This window comes from Chiloscyllium plagiosum, unplaced genomic scaffold, assembly GCF_037043375.1.
Source record: "Chiloscyllium plagiosum isolate Xiang-an unplaced genomic scaffold, Cpla_swu_hap1 HiC_scaffold_11, whole genome shotgun sequence".
NCBI classification, from domain to species: domain Eukaryota; kingdom Metazoa; phylum Chordata; class Chondrichthyes; order Orectolobiformes; family Hemiscylliidae; genus Chiloscyllium; species Chiloscyllium plagiosum.
The window spans coordinates 48865368-48889211 of record NW_028270149.1 but is presented as its reverse complement, the minus strand read 5'-3'; the positions used below and the strand labels follow the sequence as shown (position 1 = coordinate 48889211).

General features: G+C 40.1%; 1 protein-coding gene across 3 annotated transcripts; it reads right to left on the bottom strand.

Annotated features, from left to right (window-relative positions):
* On the bottom strand, nt 1–23802 carry rbm41 (RNA binding motif protein 41). Of its 3 annotated transcripts, none has more exons than XM_087992037.1 (7): nt 23758–23802; nt 19706–19825; nt 17595–17787; nt 7081–7285; nt 4663–5081; nt 2711–2843; nt 1–1596 (listed from the first exon to the last, which is right to left on the bottom strand). In XM_087992037.1, the coding sequence occupies exons 1-7, from the start codon at nt 23763–23765 to the stop codon at nt 1496–1498; spliced, it is 1179 nt and encodes a 392-aa protein (XP_087848163.1). In that variant the 5' UTR covers nt 23766–23802; the 3' UTR covers nt 1–1495. The 3 variants fall into 3 exon arrangements, with proteins under 3 accessions (XP_087848163.1, XP_043560661.2, XP_043560662.1); XM_043704726.2 differs by having other exon boundaries at nt 2711–2858; nt 23758–23798; XM_043704727.2 differs by lacking the exon at nt 23758–23802 and adding an exon at nt 23473–23491 and having other exon boundaries at nt 2711–2858.
* Between the last annotated feature and the right edge of the window lie 42 nt (nt 23803–23844).

The following is a 23844-nucleotide window of genomic DNA, read 5'->3' as shown; positions in this document are numbered from 1 at the left end:
ACAAGACAGTCAAAATGTTTAATCATGAAATAACCACAGCAAACAATTTCTTTGAAACTTGGAAAAACATTTTAATCCCAAATAACATTGACATGAATTTTCCTTATCTACAATGTCTACTTAGTTTTAAAGATAAATTCTAGTTAGTCTGTGGACAACACAAAACTCCAAGGAAGTAGGAATTTTAAAATTGGTTTCTTTTGAAACATTTATTTTCACATCCCTTAGCTATTTAAAATCAAAATCCATGAATCATGTGGGAAATCAGCTTATCTGTTTGGATCACTGGCTAGACTGACAAAAGAGAAAGCACATAACTGACAGAACCATTTTTAAGCAGTTCAATTTTTGTTCTCATGGCAGAATGGTGCCTTTCAAATAACTGTCTCAATGCCTGACAAACCTCAACCATTTAAAATCAAGCAATTCCAAATACTGTATTCTAATTCAGTAAGAAAGCTCACATCATTTGGTTGCAATTCTACTTTCCTGATCTCATTTATGAACACAAACAATTCACAAGAATGCCATGTCAGATATGTACATTTGGGCACAAGTTAATTTAGAGAAACTGAAAATATAAATTGTTAATACTGCTAGTCTTGCACGAGCATGAGATTATAATGCAGGGTAAATAAACCACAATTTATTATGTGAACTAAGATGTGTTAAAATAGCTTTATATTCTTAAACTGCTCCTGTTTTATTCTCCTCCTTTCTTGAAGCAGTGGCTATTGAGTTTTGACTATCAACAGCTACTTGCACCTTGGATTGAAGCCATTTGTAATTTATGAATCTAGAAAGTTATTGTTACTAGATTGTTCAATAGTGGGGAGCCTTAACAGAAATGCTTCATTGCAGGAGACACTGAGTAATGGATAATGAGCCTGAAACAAAATACAATTGGTTCTTGTATAACAGGATAGTTACATTCTCGTGCAATCGTACATAAGGAAATCGCACAATAGGCACCATTTAAACTAATGGGGGCAGAATAGCATTATAGCCAATATAGGTAAGGAAAGTTTGCATTCTGTAAAGAATGGTCTAAATAAATAATTACTTAATAGTCTTCAAGCCAATTCACATTGGAGAAACAAGTGTTATAGCAACATCGGCTAACTTGTTTCCTCATTGTTAGAAAAAGACAATGTAATAGGTTGCAGTACTCTAGATGTAACCTCCACACAGTATTAGGGAATAAACTTGTGTTTTTCCTCATTCAGTTTTACATTACTTGGTGCATTTAACACTGGAAAGCACGACAATGATTTTCTAAAGAAATAAGAGACCTGTATGCATTATATACAGATGAGGGTTTTATCCATATACCAATGTAATGAATTTTGGTTCAGAGTTGAAAATGTATCCACTGTAAGTGGCTGGACAGATTAAATTCAGACTTTCCAATATTTCACTGTGCCTATCATCCCAGGGTTTACCAGCCCCATTATGCTGAAACTCCTTTTCATCAGCCTCCTTCTGCAAATACAAGTCAGTGGTCCAATCTGTTCTGTCCGTACTCTATGATTATTGGCTTGCCCAACAGATTGTAGCCATTCACTGTGTTCAATGCTTCTGTTGACATCTCCACACCTAAAAACAATGTAATAAGCAAGAAAAAAAGTAAACAAAACTCTTAAGGATATTTTAACATTTTAAGTACTACACAGAATTTAAAAAATCACTTTACTCAAGTTTTTAAATTTTACAATTCTTTGAATAAAAACAGTGAGTTTTACATGTTCAGTTTGTTCTGCATGCAAATTCTGTCTCCTAAAAGCATAGTGCATATTTAATATGTAGAGCTGTTTTCTAATATTAACATAATTTTCAGGAAGCTAAACACTCAGAAGCAGATGCTAACATTGTTCAAGTGAGATGTAAGAAATTCACTTATGGTTATCTGCAGCTCCCTCCCCACAAATCAATTTTCTTTCCTTTTCTTGAACCATTGTATTCTCATTCAGAATATAGTTCCACACATACATATGTATAAAGCTCAGCTAGTGAATGCCAGCAGGCTACTTGATCATGGAGTAAATCACAACCAAGCCTTATCCAGATCTCCATGTTCATACATATGAATGGTAAGGGTAAGGGTCACTGAGCAATAAGAATTTGGATCTTAAATTTTCCACTCCCAGTCTAGGTGGTATCCAGGTACTGGTCTAATCACAAACCAAAAAATTATGGCTTGGCACTACAAAGGTAAATGTCTTTATGCATTTGATCCATGAGGGAGCTTTACACAAAGTGTTGATTAATGTACCTTCCATTACATATGTTTGAAGAAATGCCTTTATGCACTGAGGCTCACTGACCCCTGACCTCAGATGCCATTCCTTTGTATTTAAAGGCCTCAGAGCAGCAGCCATTTTGGCTAACATATAAAACATTATACTATTTAGAACATAGCTTTTTGTATTGTTACAAACACCTGCTAAACTGCCAACAGCATCTCAAATTATAAAAGATGGATTTATAATTGTAAATGCAACTGACAAGCATGCACTTTTGCTATTAGCTATACTTTTAAATATAAACAATTTGATCTTAGTTTCAAACTCTGGTCACCTGTTATAAATCAATCACCTGTTTTTCACCTTGATTAAGTTACAAAGTTCCAACTAATCTAGTGTCATCCCCCATTGATACTGCTAAAACATTTTTTCTAAAACATCTGTGTTGAGCATACAGTAATACACACTTGGGAAGGTGATGAATGCTTGTCCCTTCATTCGGCCTGTCAATAACCGGAAAATCAGCTGAGGACCATCCTTTTGTTGGAAAGAAACAAATAAGGAAAATAGATCCTCCAGTGTAGCTTTTGGATTAAGGTTCTTCAAGTACAAGACCTAAGAGAAGGAGGGCGGGGAGAAAGGGGGGGGGGGGGGGAAAGAAGAGGTGGAGAAAGGGGGGGGGGGGTGGGAAGAAGAGGTGGAGAAAGTGAAACAAATGGGTAACTGCAAACTTAAAGCCTGCAACAATGCAGTGTCAAATCTACAAGTGATCAGACTGAATTTTATTGCCACTCCAACAACTTCCTCCATTTGAACTGGAGATTGATCTTAAACATGTACTACTAGCAAAGGCTACAGTATGGGCTATTTAACTAACTGGACAAAGCATTCATGGCCAATGAAGGCAACAGAAGGGAAGATCCCAATTCTGGAAGATATTGAATGATCTTGTTGGAAGTTAAATTTGTGGATCTTCACTCGTTAGAATTAAACTTAGTGATAATTTATTTCATTTAAGAATCTCAAGAGCCTAATATATAATTTGGATTTCCTTCAATTAGCCCTGTGTCTTTTCAGATATTAGATATTTACACTTACTCCCCAATCAAGGGATTTCAAGGCTAAGGCTAAAAATGTTCTGGTCAATATGCACTTTGAAATGTTGTGTTCAGTCAGTGGCTAAGGCATAATAAATATGGGCAAGCCATAGAAGCAGTACACAGAAAGACTCCAAGGCTGATCCCCAGAATCACAAGACAATGGCATAAGGACACTAAGTGCAATAAAAGAAAGTAATCCCTTAAAGTCTTGGAATCATTCAAGAATCAGGTTATGTCTTACAGAAGGAACCAATGGAATATATGGAAGTAGTTATAGAAAGTCAAATAATCCCTTTCATCTACTTTGCAATTTGTCATCTCAATTTAAAATCCAAAAGGAGCCTAAAGACAAGCTAAAGCACAATGCATTTCTGCTCATGTGAATCATTCAGCTACTAGATGGATATGAATACTTATCTGTAAGAACTGAGGACGTATGATCTTATCTGAAACGCTGCAGGTCTTTTAATATCACCACATTTGATTAAAGATGATTTTATTCAGACCTACAACCTATAAAATGTACTTGTAAGTGGTATATTTGTTCTGCTCCTTGTCCAAAATGTACCTTAATAGCTTGATTAAATAGGTTGGAAATTCTTCTCCCATGCCCCACCTCAGCCATGGAAATGAATAATCAAGAGAAAAAGTTGATGTGACTGATGAAATATTTTGGACACACTGCACCTTGAGTGTGTGGGACACAAATGCACATGTTTAAAATGGACTTCTAAAAAAAAGTGTAAAAGATAAATTTAATAATTGGCTCTCGAAGCTGGTTTGTATGATGGGGAAGATGGAGAGTATTCCAAGTATGATAATTGACAGTCCTAACCTTTTCAACCTAACAACAAAATGCAAGACTATAATATACTTGAAGTTTGAATGCCATTCAGGTGAAGAGAATGGTTGATAGAAAAAGTAGAAAATATCACAATCATACAATGGTAAATGTTTTTGCAATCAGAATTAAAAGAATCTTGTTATTTGAAAGAACATTTATCCTGTATCTTCCCAAGCCATGCTTGACATGGAAAATCTTAAAACTTAGATTAGGTCCCTGATGCAAAAAGATTATTGCAAGCAACAACATACCTTCATGAAAATATTTAAGAAGGATGAATACAGCCACAGATTATTTCAGTTGAATCACTGGATATTGGAATTGGTTATGATAGGTTTTGAACAATATTACAGAACATCAATGTAACCTGCCTTACATTTCACTTCCATCCCAGACATTTAGTGAGAGGTGGGCATTTTTATTCCACAGCTATTATGCTCATAATACTTTTCCAACAGTAAACATTTTACCATACCCTGCTTGGTTGTCCAGGATTATAATTTGAAAATCTTGGAATCATTCTGATTTCCTCCACAGAAAGTTTGTTCTTCCAGATCTCTTCTTTGGGGACAGCTTCCACTTGCTGAGTGATTTTCTGAGGACCATGAGTACCAGTGCTGGGTAGGGTTCTGATAGGAACATTCATTGAAAGCCCTTTGGTACTTTGATTTTCATAACGGTCAGTAGCACTGAACTGACTCTGTGGTTGAATATATACACCAGTCATTTCTTTAAAGGTACCTTCGTTACTTGTTGCTGTAGCAAGCATCTCCATAGATGACTCTGGTCTGGTTTTCGGAGTGTCCCTCATTCCGACTGGATCATTTTTAAACTTTAGTAACATCATTTCTAATTGATTTATAGGGTCATTCTGGTCTTTTACGGACTTTTCATCTGAAGTGCAAAAAAAGCAAATTATGTTCAATAAGAAGTAATGACAACAAAAGTAAAATAAAATGTTATCAAAGAGAACACTTTCATGAGAGCATTTCCTCACTCCAAAACCCCAATTCCCCACCCCAGGCAGTAGCATGCCTCATTTCCTTCAGGCAAGACTATCCTGTGACCAAGATGACATGCAACAGATGTACTAGCCCAAGGAGGATACTCCAACCCTCAATGCAGCTGAAGTCAAAAAGGATCTCAGAATTCAACTACTCTGGGCTTGCAAACAGAATTAGAATGCAATAATACACCATTAGAATCACAGCAATTTTAGATTTGTTTCGTACCACAGCCCATTACTGCATTGTTGATTGACTACATTTCTAATTACTCTGCTACATCCAGATGAAATTGACAGCTGTGAAAGATTAGAAAGACAGTGGAAGTATATTTAATTTGTACATATATACTAACATACATAATTCAAATACTTATCCAGTTTAAAAATAACCAAAATTGAGGATTGAATGAATTTAGAATAATAATAAATGCAAAGCAGAGTAAAAAGAGATGTTCCAAAGTGTGATAAATGTTAGAAACAATCCAAAATATAAAGAGGTCAAAATCCATCTGGATGCTAGCTAGAGTTGGACCACAATAAGAAGTTTTATTTAAATAGTTGAGAATCAACCACATCAGAGCCCATTGAACGGGTAGGGAATCTAGTAGTATTCAGAGATAAAGCATAACAATATTAAGCCAGATGTTAGTGGCAAGCAGAGAAACATTTGAGGTGAGGAAATTGAAGAAAAACACTAGCTGCCTTATTTAGAAACAGCCAACTCCGAAGTTCCTACTATACCATGACAGAGCTTTCTATGCCTAACTATTTTATGTCCTTCACACCACACATCATTCCCTAATCAGGAGTTCAGCCAGTAACCTGTTCCAAGGTCTCCTCAAAGCCATTTTAAAACCAATGTTTAAAATCACAACCATGACAAACTCAAATTTGTTTTCTCTCCTGCTGAGGAACAGCCTCACCTCTGTTGACATCTTCTACAGGATGTCTTAACTTCACAGCCTTCCAATCTCAGTTATTAAAAACAAGCAATCAAATGCTTGAAGCAACAATGTACTACACTATAAGTAGTGGGGCATAAATTTATACCTTCAAATTTCCCAGATGGTGGATATCAAATCTCAATGCTGCTGTCATAAAAGGTGTAACCAGGGAAGTGAAAAAAAAACAGAAATCAGTCTGCCCACCTCCAGTGACAAGTTATGGAGTGACTTTGGCAGAGCACTTGAAGCAGGTCTCCAGGCCGTGCTTGTAGCTGGGGCAGTAGCGTGATGTTGAGGAAATTTCAGGGAACAAAAACTGGAGAAAACAAGAAAATTTACAAACAAAAAGTACAATTAACCAACAGCATTCAGACAATGACTGGCACAAGGTCATACAGTACCATGTTCTCTGTTCACTACTCTGGAATTTGTCAGTTACTTGTCACAAATAGTCTGCAAGGATACAGAACAATAAGTATTACAAAGTCGAATTACAGCAACATATGAATTAATAGAACATATCTTTGTTAATATTTTATTTTCATAAAGCACAGGCTAGGAATCATTCATTTGACCAGAAAAGTGGCTAAAGTCAAAGAATGAGAACAAACGACAGTTTTCTGTCCTCCAAACTGAAGCAAAGGCTTTGATGTCTTTAACTAAAGATGACAATGCCAGATCATAAAGTTTCTATTACTCCAATATGCTGTACCAGTGTAGCAAGACTAGAATTACATAAATAAACTCCAATATGGCAAATTCCACATCACACCCATATCAATTGGAAGTTGGCTATTTCTTTTCAATGAAAAATTATGGCAACTTATACCAGGCTATTCTCCCTGAACAGAAGCTTGGGAACAGGTTGCTTCCTTTCACTTTTGCCTAGGGAATGATTAAGTGAAAAGAAAAAAAATAAACACTTAACAACAAAAATCTACACCTTGGTAATAAAGAGCTTTCAAAAAGGTGTAGCGGTCAGTTCCCTGGAACATTGCATTTTCAATCTCCATCTCCCTCCTGTTTAGCTGCTTGCTTCCTGAAAATCTCTGTGGCAATGACATAAGCCGTTGTCGCTCCTCAATTTTCTCTTCAATGGCTCGGAGTCTTTGTTGTACAGCTGCTGGATCTGCTCCAAGCCCTGAGAACTTTAAACACAAACAGAATTGACTTTCAGAATATGGGATTCTGTCACTAATTCTCTACTAAATGCCAGATTTCAGCTTTAATGAAACAAGGGGACGTGTAAAAGAAGTTAAGATACAAGGACAAACAGAATGGAGTTGTATGTACGCACTTTCTAGTAATTCATTAGATATCTGACATCATTCAAGAGTAATGCACTGAAACTTAGGAGAAAGGAGAAACCAATCAAATAATTAAAAACTGGTTAACATAGTGCTTTTAGATGGTTGTAGTGCAAACTGTATTTAACTTAACTGTGACAGCACCACTATGATTACAAAGAACTTCCAACCCCGCTTGTCCCTAATGATTCAAAACAGAAGAATTTTTCATCTTCCTTGTCAAAAAATACTTCATTCTGATATTGCTTCCAACTTTCTGAAATTATTCAGTAATTTAAGTTTTATAAGCTGCTCTTTATTTCACCAAGAAATGTCATATTAATTGTGCCCCAATATTATAAGCACAACTTTAAGGGCACCATACGAGAGAGAGACATATACCCCAAAACAAAGATCATATTCAAATGCAGTTAACTAGGGGAATCCAAAACTTGGAGAGAGGGCTAAGGTTTAAAAGGAACTGGAGGGCCACAGAGGGCAGCACATACATGGAACAAGTTGCAAGAAGTGGTAAATGCAGGTATTTGGACAGGTATGTGGTAAGAAAGGTTTAGAGGGAAATGGACCAAATGGGGCTAGTTCAGCTTAGAAAACCTGGTTGGAATGGAGGAGTTGGAGGAGGACCCATTTGTGTGCTGTTTGACTTGAATTTGTAGATCCTTCATATTTGAGCGTGATGCCCTGTGTCCACCCTTCTTTAAATTGACATCATAACTGGTCATAAATTATTTATCTTGCATAGTGTAATGGAAAATTATCCATTTACTGTGAAATTTAAAGACAATGCTTGTTTAAATCAATGCTGTGCTGAGTTCTGTAAACGATGCTTTGCAGTTAGCTTATCTCTGTTTGAATGCTTACAGCATTCAACTCGACCTTGCGATAGACAAACTCAGCGAAAGCTGAATAATTGTCATGTCTAGGACTGGGGATGAGAGGATAACAACTTGAGTTTCCCCAGTCTCTGCCCTTGAGAGTGTAATAAGGAACGCTATAAGACAGGCGTCTCTATAAATGTTTAGGTACTCATTGCATTGAGGCATCTGACTTAGTGTAATGAGTCAATCTTGCAAGATTTTTAAAGAAGACCCTTGCTTTGCTCTTGCTAATTATTGAGTCAAGTCGATTTAATTTCTACGACAGTAAACATGGGGGCTCGATCCGGGAGCCCGCGACTGGGTGAGATTCTGAAGACTCCCAGGAGGGGCAGGCGCCAGCGCCTTGAAGGTCTTTCACTTCATCTCGAGCACTGAATTGTCCCTTTTGCGAGAGAGGACTGGGAATCTGTGGATCACCCTAGCGCCAGGGTTTCGAATCAAATAAGGTCAGGGTAAGAGTCGTGGGTTAAGTGATCCAGCATAGAGACTCATTCTAAGAGAATAAATACAACAGGAAACGAGTTCAGTGAACTCTTGCGTGGCATTAGAGTAAAACCCCAAGGGAAGGGGCTTGCTGTCTCAAGAGTGTTTAGGAGACAACTAGGTTAAGAGTGGTTTTAGACTTGGAACCACCACTGGCTGAGTTGGACTCGCCTAAGACATACGGGGTACGTGGTTTCTTGGTTTACGAAAACCAAGGTATTGAGGCGGTTGCGCCCAATGAGAGATGGGACCTCCGGAGGTAAAAGCAAGTCAAAGGGAAAAGATAATGGTAGCGAGAGAGAGAGCGCTGAACACTTTTCCAGTTACACTAAAAATGGGCTCCAGCAAGAGCAAACAAAGGGAGAGTCCACACACTACTTGGAATGGCCAACCAAAAATACAATATATATGCTAAATAATTACAACCCAGAGTCTGTGAAGCAGTTAGAATTGTGGATTAAGGAATGTGGTTTTCCGGAGGGAGGAAGTTTTAGTAAAAGGCAGCTGGAAATTGAGGTTGGAGGAGCGCGCGCGCGAGAGAGAGACAGAGAGAGGAAAAGGAAGGACAAAGAGAGAGAGAGAGAGAGAGAGAGAAGAAAAGGAAGGACAAAATAGAACCTGTGAATTGGAGTGCTTATAACATGTGGAAGGCTGAGGCTGAGATCCGAGAAAGAAAATCTAAAGTAAAAGATAGATCAAATACACGTGCAAACACCAGCACACACGCGGAAAACAACCTAATGAAGCTGTTCAGTGTCCTAAGTCTGTTTCAGATCCTGACCTTGATGACTGCCCTCTGAGACCTGCAGCCCCCCCTACAAGATCCACCTGGTGAAAGTTCCCCGACAGCAGCCACTGGCTCAGGGCCTGCTGGATCACCAATAGCACTTCTTACCCACAACAGATCAAAGCAAGGTGGCCAAGAGAAGTATAACTGGCCAGCCGTAAATGTCCATGCCAGAGTAGCCAACCCGCAAGCAGAAGAGAACGGAGATGTTAATGCTTTTGTTGCAGCGCTGGCAACTGCCTGTAGGGAGGATTCCCAGTGCAAATGGACATGACCAAAATAGCAATGTGTAGACAACAAGATGATGAGACCGTGTCCCAGTACCTTACGTGCCTCACTGAAGTCCATAATGCTGTATGAGGCACACTTGAGGAACAGCTTCATCAATGGAATGAAGGATGAAATGGCGAAAAAGGTAAAAGATACATTTATTACCTGGGACACAGGAAAGCTGAATTTGATAGAACAACATGCGATCCTTGCTGAAAACTTACTTACCCAAGAGAAGTATAAGCGGAAACTAAAGATAGAACAGCATGCACAAAGCTCAGCTTACTATGATGCAAATGGTCACCCAGCAGTTGGAGGGAGGTGCAGGTCGCGGAAGAGGCGCGGGCAGAGGTAGATCCGGCAAGTGCTTTGTTTGCGGAGCAATAGACCACTGAGCGAGACAGTGCCTGCATAGAAAACCTCAATCGGCCCTAGAGGCTGGACAGCAGGGTGATTGACTGGGGAAGGCTGAGGTGGAGGTGGGCAGCCCACAAGCTACAGGTAAGCCTTTTTCCTTTATGCTTGGCAACGAAGACTCGCTTATGCTAATCTCTTCTACTAACCGTATGGACACGGAGACATGTCACACCGCTACACTGAGCGCTGAGATTGTGAAGTGTGGACAGTATGTCCAATATCACAATGAGGTGTATAAGTCAATGCCCCACCTCTATGTTATATGTGGAAGGTACATCAGTTACCTTTTTGGTAGATACAGGGACAACATATTCAGTCCTTAAATTAAGCCAGTTTAGACAATCGACACAAAGATAAGTGAAAGGTTCCTGAACACAATGGGTGCATCAGGAGTCGTGGTGGGGCAGAGATTTTCCATACCCCTATTGTGCAAAACTACTAAACGGGGAAACATTCCAATTCTCCTTCTTGTTAGCGGAATTTTGTCCTTTAAATCTGATGGCTAGGGATCTCAGTGAGACTGGGGCTGGACTTGCTCAGTATTCCAACGGGCTTGCAGTTAATTCAAAGGGAAGATTTACCAGTGCAGACTGTAAAATATGACCCATGACCCCCGATGCATGTCTATGAGTGGCGATTAGGCCAGAGAGCGATAAGTGCAGTTAACGATTCACTCACCCTGGAAGCAAGCAACCATGTTAATCCTATTAACATCGATTTTCTTGCTGGAGATATGTTGCACTGCACAGTGCACATATATGGTTTGTCAGGGCCGTCACGGTGTGAGAAGGATTGGTTAAACCAGATCAGTTGTTATTGTGCGAATTTTATTGAAGTGATCACAGATGTGCAGTCAGTGTGAACTTATCTAAAGGTATCTGTAACAGCAAACATTCTATATTTTTGATGTGGAAGGCTCCGCTCCTCACGTGTAAGTGGCAAAGGCGACTGGTGACAGGTGGCAGGATTTAGGACCAAAGGCACAAAGAACGAAAGGTTGGGTCTTCAGGGACGATGTGGGTGTCTGGTTCAATGCAGATATGCGAACATATAAAAAGAAACTAAATTGGCTAACTCAGGCAAATAGGACAGTCCAGGTGATCCCCGCGAGCCCTGAAAAGCCTAGGGGGATAGCCTGGCGTTTCCCAAAGATAGAAGTCTCAGACCCAAGATTAGAAATGGTCCCTACTGAATTGTGGGCAAAGGGCAAACATGATGTGGGGCTCATACGGGGCTCGAGCCCATAAGGATAACCCCGAAGTCTGAGTATCGACCTTGTAGAGCACAATACCCGTTAAAACCAGTGGCTATAAAAGGAATTACTCCAGTCTTTGAATCCCTCCTAAAGGCTGGAGTGATAATCCCCTGTGAAAACTCAATAGTGAGAACCCCCATATTTCCTGTCAAAAGGCAAACATTCGCGGTGAACCGGAGGAATGGAGATTTATCCAAAGACCCGCAGGCAGTCAATAGCGCTGTTGTCCCGTGCGCCCCAAATGTTCCTAACTCCTATACTATATCCAAACAAGGGAAAGCTATTGGTCAAGACAGAGTTCAAGCAATCCAGCAAATTCCAAAGCCTCACATGAATAAACAATTATTATCCTTTTTGGGCATATGCTCCTACTGTAGAATGTTTATTCCACTTTATACAACACTTGAGGCGCCCCTAAGTGACATAGCCCATGGCAAAGGTTTACAGAACCAGAGTCCGTTGCAGTGGACCGCAGAGACAGAGTGCCTTTGTTGAATTAAAAAAGGCGCTCCAACCTACACCTATGCTGGGGATTCCGAATGCAAACAAGCCTTTTGTACAAAAGGTAGATGAGAAGCGTGGCTGCATGACATCTGTGCTATTGCAGGATCATGGGGAAAGATGGAGGCCAGTATTTTTCAGCTAAACTAGACCCTGTAGCGACAGGATTGCCTAAATGCCTGTGCGCCATGGCTGCAGCTGAAAAGGCTGTTGTAGCGTCCAGGGATATAGTTGGCTACGGTGAATTAACCCTACTGGTCCCACGTGTGCGGTCCTTACTGCTGTCCAAGCAAAGGACCGCACACATGTCAGCAGCATGTTGGGTCAGATATAATACTGTGTTATTGGAGATGCCTAACATTACAATAAAGCGATGCAACGTCCTTAACCCTGCCAGCCTTCTCCCCACAGAAGGAGACGGAGACCCACATGATTGTGTCGCTGTAACTAATGAAATTTGTAGCCCCAGACCAGATTTGCAAGATTCACCACTTCAGAATCCAGATATGGAGTTTTTTGTGGACGGGTCAGCATTCAGGAGCAAGGAGAGGCCAGAGTTGTGTTGGGTATGCTGTCGTGACTATCTATGAGATAACCAAAGCGGGATCACTCCCTTCTCATCTAGCAGTGCAAGCAGCAGAGCTGATTGGCTGAGGGAAAGACAGTGAATATTGACAACGAAAGCAGATATGCATTCTGGGTCGTACATGGTTTTGGAACCCTATGGAAACACAGGGGCTTCTTGACCCCCACCGGAAAGCCCATCACACACCGTGGCCTGATTTCTGACCTCCTGGAAGCGGTCCTGTTGCCTAAGTCAATCGCTGTAAGTGTGAAGCCCACACAAAAAAAAAATGATTTTATTTCTCAAGGCAATGCAAAGGCAGACTCAGCAGCAAAAACAGCAGCCAATAGTGAGCAGATTGACATGTGTATGACAAAAATTTGTACCCCAACAGCAGACATACAGGAGTTACAGTCACAGGCCACACCAGAAGAAAAGCGTGAGTGGACGAACGCAGAATGCAGTGTGCGAGGGGACGAGTATGGTGTGGTCCCAATGGTAAACCCTGTCTACCCACAATCATTATTTCCATTCTATGCCAAACTGACACATGGTAAGGACCACACGACAGTATTTCGGCACACTGGTACACTAAGGGATTTACTCATTACTCCCAGAAATAGTGAGCGGTGTGTTATCTGTGCCCCTAATAATTAGATTAGATTACTTACAGTGTGGAAACAGGCCCTTCGGCCCAACAAGTCCACACCGCCCCGCCGAAGCGCAACCCACCCATACATTTACCCCTTACCTAACACTACGGACAATTTAGCATGGCCAATTCACCTGACCTGCACATCTTTGGACTGTGGGAGGAAACCGGAGCACCCGGAGGAAACCCACGCAGACACGGGGAGAACGTGCAAAATCCACACAGTCAGTCGCCTGAGGCGGGAATTGAACCCGGGTCTCTGGTGCTGTGAGGCAGCGGTGCTAACCACTGTGCCACCGTGCCATCCCCATGTGGGATAGGGAATACAGATGAGTCAAGCAGCACACCCCCAACCCCAAAAACCTTTTGAACATTTACAGATGGATTTCATTGAACTAACGCCCAGTGAAGGGAAAAGGTATTATCTGGTAATAGTTGATATGTTTTCTAAATGGGTGGAAGCATTCCCCACGTCTAAACAGGATGCCAGTGCAGTAGCCAAAGCTTTGCGAACTGAGATAATTCAGAGATGTGGGCATCCCTGAAAGGCTTAGTAGTGACAATGGGACAGCATTTGTCAATAATGCCTTACAGCAGATCAGTGATTACTTGGGAATAAACATGAGACAACACTGTGTCTATCACCCAGCGAGTGGTGGGGCAGTGGAAAGAGAAAATGCTACCCTAAAAAATAAATTGAGAAAATGTTGAGGAACTAGGGGTTACTTGGACAAAGGCACTTCCGATTGTGCTAACGTATATGAGATCTTGGAGGAGAGGAAGAACTAATCTTAGCCCGTTTGAGATTTTGTTTGGTAGGCCGCCCAATACAGGAATTGGCCCAAGACCTAAGGTAAGACAGATAACAAGCCACTGTGATGATGAGATGTTGTGTTACTGTATAAAACTCTCTACACTTTTATCTCAAATACAGAATCAAGTGAAAGCAGCACTACCCCAACCAGCAGGAGGGAAGCTGCACGATCTAGAACCGGGAGACTGGATAGTGGTGAAAGACTTCAGGAGGCAAAACTAGAAGGCGAAGAGGCGACTTGGACCGTTTCAAGTGCTCCTTGCAACACAGACAGCAGGAAGAGCCACGTGCATACACGCCAGCCATTGGAAGCATGTAGCTGAGCCTGAGGAGACATCGGACAGCACCGGAGCCAGTTAAGTGCAAGTACTGATTAGAAGCTTCATACGAATATGGGGCTGCCCCAGCTCACACTTTTAGCAAGCACCCTGGTAGGACTATTTGTAAGGGCAGGGGCACTGCGGAGACCCCACGCTACCATGGCTTTGACGAGTGTGACATGTGAACATGGGTTGTGTACAGGGCACACCAGAGCAAGTGACGGTACCACCACAAAGCTGTGTTTTGGGTAGGTGATATCTGAGGAAAGGCCTGGTGTTTCCTAAACATTTTCTGATGTATAGCTATTCTGGCTCTTTTTTTTGTTGTTGCTGTAGTTGTCCTTGTTATCGTAAAAGGACAAAAAGGGGGAAAATGTAATGGAAAATTATCCATTTACTATGAAATTTAAAGACAATGCTTGTTTAAATCAATGCAGTGCTGAGCTTTGTAAACAATACTTTGATGAAGGTTTGCAGTTAGCTTATCTCTGTTTGAATGCTTACAGCATTCAACTCGACCTTGCGATAGATGAACTCAGCGAAAGCTGAATAACTGTTATGTCTAGGACTGGGGATGAGAGGATAACAACTTGAGTTTCCCCAGTCTCTGCCCTTGAGAGTGTGATAAGGAACGCTATAAAACAGGCGACTCTGTAAATGTTTAGGTACTCATTGCATTGAGGCATCTGACTTAGTGTAATGAATAAATCTTGCAAGATTTTTAAAGAAGACCCCTGCTTTGCTCTTGCTAATTATTGAGTCAAGTCGATTTAATTTCTATGACACAGTCATGTTAAGTCTATGCCTATTCCAGTATTTGCTTAATCTTTTCTCATTCACTCACAGGACAAGGCACCCCTGGCTAGGTAAGCATTTATTGCCCGTCTGGATCACCTGTAGGTCAGACCAGTTTCCTTAAAAAATAATAGTGAGCCAGATGGATTTTTCCAACAGTCGACAATGGATTCATGGTCATCATTCGACTCTTAATTTTAGATTTTATATGAATTTAAAATTTCCTATCTACTGTGACAAGAATCAAACCTAGGTCCCAGTGATAATATCACTAGGCTGTTGTCTCCCCATTTTCCAATTGCATTTAGAGCAATACAAGGCCCAGACCTTCTCCTTAAATCAACTACATGTCAGATTCCAACTTCTCCCGTCCAATAAATCTACAAATTGCAAATCTAGTGCTCAACTGGTTATCTCCTTTCCATATGTACCCAGCTCCCAACTATGAACTGGGGTTCAAAGGTTGGTACTTGGACAACTGCTTATCTTGCTCTACACTAATTACCTAAACTTAGATATATTGGGTACAATTTCAAGATATGCAAATAAATAAACAAACTTAGTTTTGTGAAAGAACTGTGATAAGGATAACAAGAAATTTCGAACAGTCATTGGTGGAATGGACAAACATGTGGCAGACAAAATCTAACAATGTGGAATGTTTCATATTACCAGGAAAAACAAAGGCTGTGTTTTTTTTTAAAAAAAGGATACTTTTGCACTTCTTTAGAACTATATCTGAAGGTGCATGTGCACAAATCACTGAGTGTGCAGGACAGATTGAGAAATTGTTAATCAGTCACATAAAATCCTGGACTTTATAAACAGACACAGAATACATTGCTTCACCTGTATTTTTCAGTGGAAGTTGGTCAGAGTCTCAAGTGCAAGATGAACTGCAGTAACTCACCAAGGTTCCTTCTACAGCACCTGCAAACTCTACTTACTGGGAAGACAAGGACATCACACATATGGGAAAATCACCACCTGCCAATTCCCCTTTCATCATGTACCATCCTAATTTGGAATTCTCTCACCGTCTCTTCGGTGTTTCTGGGTCAAAATCCTCGAGCAAGCCAACAGCATTGTGGGTGGGTACCTTCAAGTGGACTGCAGTGATTCAAAAAGGTAGCTCACTTCAAGGGCAATTAAGGATGAACAACTAAATGCCGGCCACTGCTCACATCTCATGATGAGATAAAATGTGGTAACCTTTACAAAACACCAGTCCAGCCACAATTGGAGGATGAATTTTGGGCACCAAACATTTGGAAGGATATGTCAGCATTAGCAAGGGTGCAGAAAAGATTTGAGCATGAGCACCAATAGAAGAAGCTGGAAAAAATCTGCAATCCCATTATCACAAAGCTTTACTTGAGGGTTGGTGGACCATCAAAAGGCTTTCCTAGTGCTGGTGGTACTCTTTATGTTGCAAGTACAACATCTAGTCCAGCAATGGAAGAGATTGATCAAATACACAACATGTCTATTGGTCACTAGTCCTTGACTGAGATCAGCTCATAAGTGAACTTGAACTATCTTGTGAACTCGGAATTAGAGTGGTGCTGGAAAAGCACAGCAGGTCAGGCAGCATCCGAGGAGCAGGGACATTGGTGTTTCGGACAAAAACCCTACATAAGGAATGGGCTTTTGCCCGAAATGTCAATTTCACTGCTCCTCGGATGCTGCCTGACATGCTGTGCTTTTCCAGCACCACTCTAATCTCCAGAATCTGCAGTGCGGACTTTCGCCTATCTTGTGAACTGTTCTAAACACTGAAAGAACTGACTTTTTGTTAAGCACCAAAGTTTGGATGAAACTGAACATCAACCTAATACTTGTCAGTCTTAATAAAACCGATAACCAGAAAGAAGTTTAAAAAGAATGATTCCACAGATTAGGGATTTAATTAAAAGACTGGAGAATCCCAGATCTGTTCTCTCACTTTTTTTTTTAAAAAGGGGATAGTGGAGGAGACTGAATAAATTGCTCGCAGAGGATTAGCACAGACAAAATGGGCGGAGTGGTCTCTTGTGCTGTAACCATTCTAAAAAGTTAAAAAAAAATCTTAGGGACTGTCTCAAGACCCACACTAGAATAGAACAAGTGACATTTCAAAAGCTTGCTCATTCTTTCCAGATTTGAAGTAATAATGAATAATTCTCAAATTTTTTCTTTGCTTCAGAGATGCATTCATATAACTAAATTTAAATAGAGAAATCTGTACAACATTACAAGTACAAATGTTTCACACAGTGATATTGAATTTCTCAGGTTGTTGGTACAAAATCAGAATGAACCCTTTTAAATAGTCTAATACCTCACATGAACATGATACCTTCGTGGATACAAACCTTGCACATTGTTACTTATCCTGATGCAAGTTTACAAAAGCTTTCCAATTATACCATACCTTAACGAGAGATTCCCTGTCTTGCCAGAGTTGGATTTCCCGGTCAGTTAGTCCAAGTTCTCTCAGGGCAGCAACCTCCCCTTCTCCATCTTGCAGAGTCTGAAACTGCGACAGACTCAGCACTCCTGCTGCCTGCTCCCCAAATGGCTTGTATAAAGAACTTGGGGCAAAGCATTTTTTCTTAGCAATGCATCTATCAAAACAAAAAAAAACCTTAAAATTAGGAAAAGCAGCAAGAGGTCAACAAATGGTAAAGCAACAAAGAACTAATTAATGATTACAGTTATAAGTCAAAAATTTATTTTAAAAAACACATTTTTACTTATCCAAGGCTCGGATTTCTCGTGAGAGCAATGTTGGTACTTGTGAAATAATCCTCATGAAGATTGACAAGAGTTCATTCTTGTTCCTGAGCTAAAAGTTGATTCAACTAAATCAAAACCAATGTCAATAAAATTGAAAGCTGTTGTTGAAAGGTTCTGATCACAAAACCTTTATTGGTGGTGGGTGTTCCATTAACTCCATGGAAGGATCATAGGATTTCAGGTTAAGATTTTTATTGTAACAAACAAGCTAACAGCAAAATTGTTCTAATAGTATTCAGCTGCAAACTTTAAATTTTTACTATTCACCTTTTAAAAATGACTAAAATCCCTGTCACTGTTATACTTTGATTTGTTCCTTAAGTAGCACAGTTGAAACATTTTCTTAGCTCACAACGGTATGCTTGTTTTCTAGCTAAGCTCCAATCCCCAAACCAACTTTCATCACGAGTCTTACCCTGGACATTCCTCCTTCTAACTAAAGCTAGGTACTGCTTATATTACATTAGAACTTTCCGGTCTCATTTAAATCCTTTCAAATCTGATCTCTTCAATACAAGCGTTTTGCATGTTAGACAATAGAAATTGGCTGCAACAAACCCTCTGCTCTTTCCTAGATTTTTGTAGACTGATTGCGTCGGAGGGGTTCAGGACCATCTTAGGAAAACCTGCATCGGATCCTACAACAGCTTCCAATGGTTCTTATCTTCCTACAGCCCATCTCCATGGCAACATGAATCATATGGGCATCTTGTTCAAGTGTAAACACTTATTCAGCTGTTTGCTGCAAAATGACTGGTTTGATTAGCTATTGTTTAGATCACTGAACTCATTTCAACTTGAAATTACTACACCAGTTTATAAAACTTAGCATTCTGAAAACCTCCTTGTGAAACTAGGAGCCAACAAAATACCCACAGCTAGTACAAATGACCTTACCACATTTTACACTTTCTTCCAAATAATAACCTAAGCCTCTCCTTAAATCTTTGGCAACAAAGTGACCCATGTTTCTTGTCAGGCAGGATTCATAAATCATACAATCCCTTCATTCTCCCATTTTACCCTAAAGCAAAGATACACTAACAAAACAAACTTTCCATTTGTAACCATCTTGTTGCACTTGTATGCAAGTTTAAATGATCAATTATTTCACAATCTTAAAAAGTAACATTGTCAGCTGCTTTTGCCCATGCTACAGGAAATGGCATACATTTTTGTAGTGTCATCTAGAATAGAGGATTTTCCTGTAGGCTTAATTTGGTAATCAACTAACCCTCCAGATAAAAAAAAATCATTTGTTTGACAGTACAGGTTGAGAAAGCTGCCATAATGCTCTGTTTCCAAATGCATAATTACCATGTTAATGAAGATTCCATCATTTAAACCTTTGAAAAAAAGACTTCAACAACACAAATTTAAAATAATCTGACTGGGTCTTTATTTGAAATCTCATTTTAAATTGGGATATACTTATGCAACCTGGAAAAAACTGAAAAACAAACAAGGTAAGACTTTAAAAACCTGTGGAAATAAAAAAAATTCAGAACTGGGAGTACTAAGTAAAAACAGAAAATGCTAGAAATGCACAGAACATAAATCAGCATAAAGGGATTCCAAAAGAAACATTCTATGTTCTCTCCAAATGCTGATAGACCTGAGTTTTCCAGCTTTCTCTATGTTATAATTTTGAAAGTACTACAATGCATTAAGATGTACACAAACATTAATTTCTTCCTTGGTTCTATTCATTCGAAAGCATCATTGAGGAAATGTTAGTATACTCACTCTTCAAGTGTTACTGTTGTGTCTAACTGGTGCTTCAAGAGATTTTGCAACTGCCTTTCTCCTTCTGTTTCCAGCTCCTCTGGCTCAACATCCTCATCACCACAAATACGACTACTAACCCTAAATTTTAAAAAGGAAAAAAGAGATATAACTGCTCACATTACATGAGGATTAAAATGCAAAAAAGGTCACGAATATTTTGTAATTTGACATTGCGATGCTCATTGGCTCACCAAAATAGTGAGGTCCTTATTTCAGCTGTTATCAGGACCTCAGTTAAAAGCCACATCTATACTTCTAACAATAAAAAAAGCAAATGGCTTAAATTTCCTTCATTTCTATCAATATTTTCAGGGTACAATATGCATGTATTTCACTAACAGTTAAGAGATGCTAAACATTCACACTTTAATCTGTAACACAGGCATTAATCAATCTGATTTTTCTGCTTAGCAGTTCTCACGTTGATATTTTGAATCAAGTGAATAAGATCAATTGTATTTTTGAGCTAATATCCAAAGATTACATTCTGTCAGGAGTTCTGAATTAAGTTTTAATACTATTACTTGTCAGAGTTCTTTGCCAAAGATAAGTGACTAATGGCATCACAACAGGGGCAGCAAGGTGACAGGTCCCAAATCCACAAGTAGAACAGAGATCGATTGCCACGCTATTGGTAGAAATCTAATCCAGACTTAGCCAGCACCATCCCCTCCCTGCCTTTCCGAGAAGTCCACATCTACATTGGAACCCGATGCTATGGATAATTGTGGTACAGGCTCCAATTTCTTTCCATCACATGGCTGACTAAAACCTCTCTCGCTCTTGCCTTCAGCCATTGGCATATTATTTTCATAAGTTCATTGGTATAGGTGCAGAATTAGGTATTTTAGCCCATCGAGTCTGCTCTGCCATTCAATCGTAGCTGATGTGCTCCTCACCCCCATTTTCCTGCCTTCTCGCCATATCCCTTCAACCCATTGCCAATTAAAAATCTAACTCTTAAATCTACTCTGTCCCAGCATCCACTGCATTTTGGGGTAGCAAATTCCACAGATTCACAATCCTTTGGGAGAAGGAGTGGGCAGCACGGTGGCACAGTGGTTAGCACTGCCTCACAGCGCCAGAGACCCAGGTTCAATTCCCAACTGTGTGTGGAGTTTGCATATTCTCCCAGTGTGCGTGTGGGTTTCCTCCAGGTACGCCGGTTTCCTCCCACAGTCCAAAAATTTGCAGGTTAGGTGAATTGGCTATGCTAAATTGCCCGTAGGTGTTCAGTGAAGGGGTAAACATAGGGGAATGGGTCTAGGTGGGTTGCTCTTCGGAGGGTCAGTGTGGACTTGTTAAGCTGAAGGGCCTGCTTCCATACTATAAATAATCTACAAAAAAAAGTAGTTTCTCCTCAATTCTGTTTTAAATTTGCTACCCCTTGTCCTAAGACTATGACCTCTCATCCTCGAATGCCCCATAACAGGAAGCATCCACTCCACATCTATATTATCCAAAGCTTTTATCACATTGAATACCTCACTTTGATCTCCCTTCATTCTTCTAAATTCCAGTAAGTATAGACCTAAACTGTTCAATCTCTCTTTGTACAACAGACTTCTCATAGGTAAAAACAACGACTGCAGATGCTGAAAACCAGAGTCTAGATTATAGTAGTGCTGGAAAAGCATAGCGGTTCAGGCAGCATCCGAGAAGCAGTAAAATCGACGTTTCGGGCAAAAGCCCTTCATCAGGAATATAGGAGGTTTGGTGCTGGCACAATGGTGCAAGCGTGGAGCGTAGGACCTTGAAGGAGAACTGTTGCTGGTGTTTTTGAATCTGTAGTCTGTTCTGTTTGTCCTGTTCGGTTCCGAACTCCGCTGGTTTAAAGATGGTCCAGAGTCCGTGTGGGATGAGTTGGTTACGGAGGCAGGCACTGAGGAAGCAAATGTGGCTGTGGTAGCAAGTTTGTTTCAGGACATGGTTGAAGAGCTTCAGGGCAGAGGAAATGACTTGGGAGTTGCAGTGGGAGAGGGACTCCGAGATTCTTGTAGAGAGAGGAGGAAAACTTCAAGGCAGGCATCCTTGCAAGAGGATTCGCAGTAGGGTTAAAATCAACTAGGTAAAAACAATGACTGCAGATGCTGGAAACCAGAGTCTAGATTAGAATGGTGCTGGAAAAACACAGCAGTTTAGGCAGCATCAGAGGAGCAGTAAAATCGACATATCGGGCAAAAGCCCTTCATCGGGAAGAATCAGGAAGAACTAAAAAGTGTCTCAACCTGGTGAAGCTACAACACAGGATTACTTTTATTACAATTTAAAAAGATATTACTGCAGAGATAAGACTGCAACAAAGGTTCAGCAGACTCATTCCTGAGATAGGCAGACTATCCAATAGAGTGAGACTGGAAAAACGGGACATACATTCTCTACAGTTCTGAAGAAAAAGAGGCAATTTCATTAAAACTCTCAAAATATTTGAATAGTAAGACAGGATAGATACAAGACAGACATTTCCCCTGGTTTTGACACCACTAAAGGAATTAGGAAAAGCTATTTTACAAGATTGATCCTTTTAATAAATCTAGCAGAATTATTTTCCTAACTGCATTAGTAATTTGTGTCTTTTTGTAGTGATGTATTAATCTAGCTCTGGTCACAAATAATCAATTATTTATCATTCGCTCCTTTCAAAGACAGCAATGCATGTTATTTCATTCTTAATCAAAAATGCAAGCTATTAGAAACAGAACATTTTGCTAAGTGAATTCCATCTTCAGCAAATAACCACACACTACACTCAGCAGGAATCACTCTAGAGATCAGAAATGGATCTTTCTTTAATTTACTCATTGAATTTGGGCATTGCTGGCATTGACAGGTATTTATCGCCTGTCCTTATCCACCCTTGAAATTCAAACTCCACTGTCTGCTCTGGTGGGATTCAAATCAGTGTCCCCACCACATTAGCCGAGTTTCTGGATTAATAGTCTATTGCCTCCCCTCACTGAAGTTCATTTTAGCACTCCCATCACCAAGTAATATGCGTAGTTAATAGTCCCAGGTTTGACTCCAACTTGAGCTATTATAAACGTTACTCACTAAATGAATAGGGTCTACAGTAGTTACACTTTACCTTCACTTTTAAAACAAAGACATTAATACTCTTTACACTTTCAAAGATGAGTGCTCTGCCCAAAGACAGAAGGTTCATGATGTGTTGATGCTTCATTTTGCGTAAATTTTCTGAGCGATTTTTCTCAGTAATGGTTTAACCATGGTCTTCCTTCAAGGAGCACGACCAAGGAAGGCAGGGCCCAAATTCACTTTAAAAGAAAACTGGCTCAGAATAACATCAACTAACCAGCCCCCTTCTTTTCATTTCGTGAGGCTTAAAAATACAACCACATTTAACTCACAATCCCATCTTCCTTTACACTTGACAAACATTAGCACAATAGATACCCAACCACATTCCCTTATCTTATTTTCCAGGTGCTAGAAACAAGGGGGATTAACTATCTTAAGACGACTAATCTGGAAAATTTTTGGAACAGAATTATCGAGGTCGGTTGAAAACAAAGCAGTTTTGATAATAAAACTGCACAACAGCGTTATAAAAACTTAACTCAGCGTGACCGTGAATCGACAAACCTTGAAGTTTAAATAAAATATAACAGATTGCAAATGGCGATACACGACATCAGAATTCGCCCGAGAAAAACAAAAGAAAGCAACGCCCTAGGGTAAGGTATTTTTCTACGTTCGATACATACATAGGTTAACATTAAACGAAAAGTTTCATTTTATATTTTGAAAAGCGTGAGATGCCACTGTTAATGATGGCGTTACTCTCTGTTTTCCATTATGGCTACTTTCAAGGCAGCCATCTCCCTCTGTTCCTCGACCACTTCCAACAATTAAAGCAACCTTTATCAGGCGGGAACGGAATTAATAACCAAGTTTTGATCGCCCAAAAATTCCGATCGCATCCCATTACCAATAAGCCTGTAATGTATAAGACCCAGTGATACTGTGATTGCTTATTGTCCCTCACTTACCTGCGCATCTTCTCTGGAATCTTTCTCACTTACACAATGGCACACAGATCCACGCATGCGCCGGTTATCGCAAGCCCCCATGAGAAT

Bases quoted from the DNA above. Each gene is read 5' to 3' on its own strand.
- rbm41 (XM_043704726.2), bottom strand. The intron at 17,788-19,705 runs GTGAGTATACTA...TTGTTTTGATAG, and splicing joins ACAACAGTAACACTTGAAGA to ATGCATTGCTAAGAAAAAAT. The intron at 7,286-17,594 runs GTATGGTATAAT...TTGTGTTTAAAG, and splicing joins ACAGGGAATCTCTCGTTAAG to TTCTCAGGGCTTGGAGCAGA.